General features: G+C 44.8%; 1 protein-coding gene across 1 annotated transcript; it reads left to right on the top strand.

Annotated features, from left to right (window-relative positions):
* The first annotated feature begins 1179 nt into the window (after window positions 1-1179).
* Window positions 1180-8757, top strand: TMEM129 (transmembrane protein 129, E3 ubiquitin ligase). The gene is made up of 4 exons (XM_053940470.1): window positions 1180-1604; window positions 2719-3193; window positions 5441-5600; window positions 8127-8757. The coding sequence occupies exons 1-4, from the start codon at window positions 1400-1402 to the stop codon at window positions 8373-8375; spliced, it is 1089 nt and encodes a 362-aa protein (XP_053796445.1). The 5' UTR covers window positions 1180-1399; the 3' UTR covers window positions 8376-8757.
* Window positions 8758-8761: the final 4 nt, after the last annotated feature.

Below are 8761 nucleotides of genomic sequence, written 5' to 3' on the forward strand. Positions count from 1 at the left end.
GGAGGCTGTCCCGTCCCTGGCAGCGTTCAGGGCCAGGCTGGGTGGGGCTCTGAGCAACCTGGGCTAGATGAGGGTGTCCCTGCCCGTGACGGGGGCTTGGAATGAGATGAGCTTTAAGGTACCTTCCAGCCCAAACGTTTCTATGATTCTGCAGTCTCAGCTGCTCTGCTTCATGCTTTTGCATGAAATCACAGAAGGAAAACTTGCTGCTTCAACAACCCGTTTTTTATTACTGGACTTCACAGTCTATTCAGCACATTTAAACAGTCCTTACTGTTGAGTCACCAGACAGCGACAATGAAATGACTGTTAAAACAATAAAGTTGTTAACAAGGATGTCTTTTAGAATTAAGATGCACAGAATCCAAGCATGATTTGCTGATGTAACCATCCTCAAGAGTCACTAAACCACCATGAATTCCCGATCTCCATCGCAGCAGTAGCACATCAGCCATCTGCCAGCGTTAGGATGTCACACTCCATGGGTGGTATTTACTATTGACTTGGTTTCCCATCATTAACATCACATGCTGATTTCTCTGCCATGCAGAGAGAAATGTGGAAGTGTGTAGTTGTAACAGGGTGCATGCAGGGGGTTTCCTACATTCCGTAAGAAACAGCAAATCTTTTGGCTATTAGCTATTGTTTGTACTTCAATAGTAACAAGATATTCCAGTCAGGCCTCTCCCTCTACTGTGTTTGGGGGTGTACGAAGATACCTTGAAACATGCCTCCCTTTAGGGCATTTTAAGATGCTACATCCTTGTCTTATTAGAAAATATTAGAAAACATTACATAAAATACACAAGGAGGAGCAAAGAAGCTTTTTCCGACGCTTAAGTAAAACAGGCCATTTCCCTGCTTCAGAAAGACGCTGCCCTCATCCAACTGAGCTCTTTTACGTGCATAAAGAACTGGAATCGGTTCCTTCTGCCAGGCCTGTGGAGCATGACCTCGAGCGCGGACAATGCCTGGGGCCACGGGCAGGGGCTGCGCGTCCCGGGCGGGCGCGGGTTGCGGGCGAGGTCCGGCTCCGGCTGGAACAGGGACGTGGCTCGGGGCTCGCGGCCGGGCAGGCGCGGAGGGGCGGAGGGGAGGGAGGAGATGGATGGAGGGGCGGGGACCATCCGTGCGAGGGGAGGCGGGTCCAGCCCCGGCGGCCCCGCCAGCCCGGCAGCGCCCGCGCCGCGCATCCGGGGGTGCGGCGGGAACTGCCGCTGGAGCGAGGGGGAGCTACCGCTGGAGCTGCCGGGGCTGCCGGGGAGCTACCGCTGGAGCATCCGGGGCTGCGGGGGGAGCTACCGCGGGAGCGGCGGGAAGCACCGCTCCCCGCTGGAGCATCCGGGGCTGCGGCGGGAACTACCGCTCCCGGGGACCCCGGCGCCCCACGGGGCGCAGCATGGAGAGCCCCGCGGTGACCTTCACGCTTGCCTATCTGGTGTTCGCCGTGTGCTTCGTGTTCCCGCCCGACGAGGTGCGCTCGGCGGGGCTGACGGTGCAGAGCCTGCTGTCCGCCTGGCTGGGCAGCGAGGACGCGGCCTTCGTGCAGTACCACCTGCGGCGCAGCACCGGCACGCTGCTGGCGCACTCCCTGCTGCCGCTCGGTGAGTAGCGCTCCGGCCTCCGTGCAGTGAGCGCCCCGAGCTTTGTAACCAGCGGGCTGCACCGCAGCACATGCACTCACAGAGGAATTGCAGTTTAAGTACAGACTGGAGAATGAGGGGCTGGAGAGCAGTGCTATGGAAAGGGACCTGGGGCTCCTGGTCAGTGGAAAGTTGAACCTGAGCCAGCAGTGCCCTGGCAGCCAGGAGGGACATCCCTGTCCTGGGGGCAGCAGGCCCAGCATGGCCAGCCCGGCAAGGGAGGGATTGTCCCGCTCTGCTCGGGGCTGGGCCGGCCTCACCTCGAGTGCTGGGGCAGCTTTGGACACCGCAGTATGTAAATTAAATTATTAAATTATTAGAGAGTTTCCAGAGGAGAGCAACAAAGATGGTGAAGGATCTTGAGGGGAAGCCTCTCCTCAAGAGGCTGAGGGCACTTGGTCTGTTCAGCCTGGAGGAGACTGAGGGGAGACCTCAGTGCAATTGAGAGGGGAAGAGGAGGGGCAGACACTGATCTCTGCTCTGTGGTGAGAGAGACAGGACCCAAGGAATGGCCTGAAGCTGTGTCAGGGGAGGTTTGTGTTGGATATTAGGAAAAGGTTCTTTCCCCAGAGGGTGGCTGGGCACTGAACAGGCTCCCCAGGGCCTTGGTCACAACACCTGCCAGATGGAGTTCAAGGAGTGTTTGGACAATGCTCTCATGCACATGGTGTTACTTTAGGGATGTCCTGTGCAGGGCTAAGTGTTGGACTTGATGATCCTTGTGAGTCCCTTCCAGTGCATCATCTTCTGTGAGTCTGTGATTTAACCAAGGAATGTGAATTGGCTTCCTTTAGCCATATAATTCTCCTAAAATTAAGTAGCATCTCACAGGTAATTTCATTCAACAGCCAAATTCAGATCACTTTCCTTTAGGTATATAATTCTGGTAAAAATCATTGATGCCTAAAAATTTACTTCAGCTTGCTTGAGACAAGAGGCTTGAATTTCAAGTCATCCAGAAATACAATATCTCTCTTGGAGGTGAACTCACTTGTTAGATAACCATATGATTCAGGGGTATCTGCTTTTGCAGGTACTTAATTGTTTTCTGAAAGTAAGGTTTTTTTTCTTGCAGGTTATTACCTTGGTATGTGCTTTGCTGCACCTGAAAAACATCTTTGTTTTTTCTACCTGGCTTCAAAAGAGTGGAAAACTTTCTTCTTCTTCTCCGTTCTCCTCCCAGCAATCACCAGTGGCCTGGCATATTACTGGTCACGGAAGGGTTGGAATAATCATCCGCTAGCCCGGACACTCGCTGTTCACGCCCTCCCCCAGTCAGGCTGGAGGGCAGTAGCGTCTTCCATCAACACAGAATTTAGGAGAATTGACAAATTCGCTACTGGAGCGCCAGGAGCGAGGGTGATTGTTACGGACACGTGGGTGATTAAAGTGACCACCTACTGTTTACATGTTGCCCAGCAGCAGGACATTCACTTGACGGTGACAGACTCCAGACAGCACGAGCTCACCCCAGACTCCAACGTGCCTGTGCAGTTCCTCACCATCCGAGTTGCCAGTGTTAATCCCTACGTCAAGGCATTTGATATCCGGTAAAACAACTGCTAAACCTGTTATGTTACATGTGTGCTGTTTGATGGTGCTGAGGGAGCATTTTTGTGACCAATCTGGAGATTCCCTGGTCTCATCCCTTCCTTTCTGGTCCCTGCCTGGTGTTCAGGGCTGCTGTATGTGCAGTTCTGCCATACAGTGCAGGGAAGGTTGTTTAGAAAGCTTCATACACGTGCAACACTGAATACACAAGAGATAAACAAAGGGATTGGCCTCTTTGATCCATTCTTAGGGAGAGGATTGTGCTGGATGCAGAAAGAAGTAACTGGGTAAAATTAGGTGAGAGATGGAGAACAGGAATGAAAGGTGAAATTTTTAGTCTTCTAAATTTTGGGTGAGGAGAAATAGCTATTTGTCTAAAACTGTCTGTTGTTCATCCACGACTTTGGATTTTTCCTTGTGCTTAAGGCTCATAATTTCATCACTGCTCAGAAGAGCTCTCACTGAGCGACTGCAAGCCAACTGCTCCTAAAACAAGGAAGAAATTTTGGTCTCTTTCTGACTTATGTCTTCTCATAGCAGTAAATCATAACAATTGTGAACTGTTAGGGCTTGTTTTGCAAGAGCTCATGCTGTTTATCTCACTGGTCTCTGTGTAACCAGGCTAAAGTACAAGTTCAGCAGAAACCTCTGAGTAGAAGGGTGCTAAAGTCTTTGTTGTGTTGTTAAAAGCCATCTTGGTGCTCCTAAAACTATATTTGAAAAGGTGTCTTTTTGCTGTAAATTTGTATGTCGGGAGCATTTATTAGGTAATTAAAAGCATGCAGGTAGGTGTGCAAGTGGGGCAAGCACAAGGAAAGCAAAGAGGTGATTATGGTAGAGATCCAGGTGAACAGAACTCAGAACAAGAGGTTGCTCAAGTAAGCATGACAATGCTAAGAAAAGAGACTTTTATAGACCTGTGACAGTGATGACCAAATTAGTATTAAACAACTAATGATTTTCTTCTGCAAGCACTTCAGTGCCAGAGTACACCCCAGCTGAGAAAATCATGACTTGTTTGACAGTTCCTTTTATGGAAAAAAAGTCCTAAGCCCAAACTGTATTTTGTGACTAAACAGAATAGCATTGAGAACAGTGTTTAAAAGCTGTTCTAATAAGATGTCAGTGATAGTAAATCTCTGCTAGAATGTAGCATAATCATACAGGATCATTGTATATATCCAGAATCAGAATCAAATGCAGTGAGAAGTTTCTGGAGGAAAAATGCTTTTGTACAGGTGGGCCACATTTCTCTGCATGTTCAGTGTGAATTATTCCTCTGGATATAAATGTCTCTGATTTGTATGGACAGCATCTGTTCAATGACATTATCCTGTAGCAGTATAAACAATGGAGACCACCGAGATCTAGAGCTAAGCCAGCCTTGCATTGTGCTGGGCTCTGGGAACTCAGAGAGTGGTAGGAAAATGAGGGCAGTCTTCCAGGGACTTCTCCATGAAAGCTGTTTAATGAGTGGAAGCATTGAGCTGGAGAGTTCTGACACTACAGTTCAGAACTCTTATGGTAAAAAGGGATGACAGCAGGGGTGTATCGCTGTAGGATCTGTGTGATGTCTCAGGTGCCACTTGAGTGCTGTGGACATCACTTAAATTTAATTTACAGAAGCAGCTGGTGTGAAACACAGCTTGCTGCAGCCTTAAATCAACAGTGGTTTGTGACCTTTGTGAAATTTCTGGGATTATGTTATGATACAGTCTAAAATTGTATCGTAAAACCACAGAACCTGATAGATTGTCATTCCTCTGCTACTTCTGTACACCTTGTGATGCTGCACGATATAACTAATTGCTCCTAACTAAATTCCTCAGGAGTTTATAATTGAGAATTTAGATACTGTCTAAGTAAACAGGCATTAAAAAGGTGACAGAAACGGTGCAAACAGCACTTTGCAGTTAATGTATGGTTTCCATACCTATATTGCTTTTGTTCATGCTGATTACTTCAAAAGCCTTTATTTCTGTATGATGTTTTAGCTGATCTCTGACATACCCTGGAATCTTATACAGATATGAATGAGGACAGTGTGTTCTGTTGACCAAGTTGTGCCAAAACCAATAACCAAACAGCAGAAGAAAACAAGAAAACAAACACAATTCTGTGTATTTATTCTGATTAATAAGTACCAGCTTTTCTGTGGACTCACTTCAGTTAACCTCTGCAAGGTATTGTCAAGGTGTTTGGGTGGATAATCATGGTAACATTTTGCTCCATCTTCTCTTCTTCAGGTTGAACTCCACAGAGTATGGGGAGCTCCGGGAGAAGCTCCGTGCTCCTATCAGCAATGCAGCTAATGTTGTGATCCATCAAAGCCTTAGTGATTTATTTTTAGAAACCTTTACATCTCTGGTGGAAATAAACCAGACATACCATGTTCCAAGCACTCAGGTGAAACTTTCTATCCATGTGAGACTGTAACAATTATACTTTCAAAATAGATGAGCCTGTGATTACTGTGTAAATGACAAATGTTTACCTAGGGTTATCTCAGGTGAATTATTAAGAGAATTAATTGTTGTGAGGTTAGCAAAAGGTTTTATTAAAAATATGGATTAAATTACAAATTATTATTAAATTATAATTATCATGTGTTTACTGCTTAATAATCCTAATTTAATAATTAAGCAGTATTCAGTCAGTAATTAAATGGTAATTGAACCTCAGTTAAGCACCCTACTACTCGCTACACTTCTAATAATTCAGCTAGCTTGTATAAAATATGTTTTAGATCTACTATAAACTTACCTTACCTTTCTGTAGGTAACAGATATCAAGTAAGGGATCTTTCGATCTCAAGAGATCCTTTGAGAGGTCTCCTGCCTACCCGAGGCTGCCCTACAGGAGAGCTCCATGGGCTTGGGGGCTGCAGTCACTTACTTAGAGAGTGACTGATGGTTGAAGTGCCCCTTGGTGTGGGTGTACAGCTGTAGGACTTACAGTTTCATTTCATTGGCCCCTGATAAGACATGACAGCCAAGCACAATTTCTTAGGGTCTGCACAGCCAAGGCTGACTCCAGTCAGGCCTCCTGGTCAGTGATGCCAGAAACCCAAGTGCTCTTTGCTCAGTCAGGGTGATGCTTCCTTCACAAATGCTCACCTGCTGTGTCAGTAAACTCATCATAAACGTAACTCTGGCTGCTGCTTCTTTCCTTCTAGGGGAACAAACTGTATCTTGAGCATTACAGTTTTGAGACATGAGAAATAACATCATGAAATAAGGTCCCTGTAATAATTGCTACTAAAATGTTACATGAACACATATGGAAATTATGACCTTGCGCTTGCAGAACTGCAAGGTCATCATTTATGGGGAGCCAGAGCCACAGCTGCTGTTGCTGTTCTTTAGGCAGTTTGTTCCAATACAGCTTGCTTTTCTAGACAGCCAAGTTTTGCTGGATCTTCTGCTGAAATAAACTAATGATTTTTAATTGGGGTTTGCTTTAGTTATAATAATTATAGCTATTATTATATGGTGTTAATTATAACAGCACAGAGTCCTACTTCCAGTAATACTGACAGAGACCTGGTCATTATTATACTTGTGCAGCAGTTGGAAGTGTGCCTGGAGCACTGTCCAGTGTACCACGGGGAACCAATTAAACCAGTACTGGTGACCCTGCAGGGAGTCTGTGTCTACTGGTTCAGCTAATGGAGTAAGGGGTTGGTGTCTTTGGTAGTGTTGTGCAGCTTACATGGTTTATGAGCTAGCTAAAATAAAGCTGGATCAGGTGTGTCTGCACATTACGTTGTGTGTTCTGTTTGCACTGCCAGCAAAAAGAGATGATCACAGTAAAGAGAAGATATTAAAGCTGCTTTCTTGCAGAACATTTAATTTGTGACACATTTAAGTGGCAGCTGAGCTACTGAACGTGGGTTTGACATAGAGTGATAAATGACATCACAGATGATGATAAAGACATTAAAAATACACAAAAACATTGAATTTTTCCCTATTCTGAAGCCCCATTAATATGTTGAAAAAGTTAGTTAATCTTCCTATGCTAGAATTTTTCGTGCTTAAAAGCTAAGATCTAATTTCACAAGTTAAAGCTGAGTAGCTTGTGTTCATCTGCACCTGCTCCACAGCCCAGCTGACTGCAGCTGAACAGACACTTGAGCTGACAAGGGAAGAGTCACTGGAGATGGGAACTAGAGACCACATAGAAAGCTGGTTTTTGTTCCACCAGGAGCATTTTGAACAGAAATGGTCTCCATGCCTATTCAGCTCTTTTGAGCTTTGTCGAGTTCTTGGACAGCTGGAAGATGTAGGAAATGCTAATTATTGTTTATTAATTGTAAAACAAATTTTGTAAAATTTTAAAACAATAGCAAGATGTTGTCCCCATATGTAACTGCAAGTTCATGTGACTTAACTAACTGTGGGCAAAATCAGTTATTCCAATTTTATCCAAAAAAATTAAGTAAATTTCTGGACCTTCAGGTTGAGCATCTTTGTGTTCAGTACAGTCTTGGTTTCCTTATTTATGTCTCTTACTTAGAAAGATGGAAGATAGGAACAGCCATTTGCTGTTTAAGTGGTAAGAACTGTTTGCTTGGTTTGTTTTTCTTACTTTATACTGGTATGTTTTTTGAAAAATAGCTTGAATGACAAAGCTGGCTGCATGCTTACCTTGCTGTGGCTGCTGGAAGCTCTTCAAAGAGTGAAAGAACATTTATTTTTCAGTCATTTTTGTTTAATCGTTAGTCTCATGCAGCATTTCTGGGTTTTCTGTTCAGAGAAAAGCTTTGCTGTCGTTTGTTAGAGTGTTCTAGTAAAACCATTTGATATCCTCTGGTGGGGCAGTTCTGCCTTGATTATTCTGCCATATATGATTTTCTAAAAGCCTTTGAAAAACAGTAACGGGAACCATTCTGTGCAGTTCACAATTTTGATGGTTTTTCTCCTCCCTCAGGAGCTGGAGCCATGCATAGGGTGTATGCAGACTATTGCCAACATCAAGCTCATCAAGAACTGCCAGGAGCCCAACGAGGGGGAATGCCAGCAGTGCTACTGCCGGCCCATGTGGTGCCTCACCTGCATGGGCAAGTGGTTTGCCAGCAGACAGGACCAGCAGCACCCAGAGACCTGGCTGTCGAGCCAAGTGCCTTGCCCGACTTGCCGAGCCAAATTTTGCATTCTAGATGTTTGCCTAATACGATGAGTAGTAACTTGGGTATGTTTTAACTTTTTCAATTTTACTGTGTTTCATAGTGGGTTTGGTTAAAGGCCTGCTAGATCTGTTTCTGAGACTTCATGTTCGACCAGAGTACAAACTCTAAAGGCTTCTTTCACAGTGTTGAAAACAGATGTAAATCTTTTCAGTTCCTTTCCACTTTTACCTTATCTGTGGATTTTACTCACCTAATGTCAGCTTCTGGACTTTAATTTTGTTTAAACACCTGTTTTCCTTTCTTACATTTTGGATGGAATAAGGTTATCCTTCTATATTTACAGTAATGTTGTTTTTTTCAGGTTTTAACGTAGGTTAAATTCTTTATATTTTTAAATTTAACTTGGGTTTTGATTCTTCAATAAAGGGCTAACTGA

Source organism: Vidua chalybeata, chromosome 4 (genome assembly GCF_026979565.1).
Source record: "Vidua chalybeata isolate OUT-0048 chromosome 4, bVidCha1 merged haplotype, whole genome shotgun sequence".
NCBI lineage: Eukaryota > Metazoa > Chordata > Aves > Passeriformes > Viduidae > Vidua > Vidua chalybeata.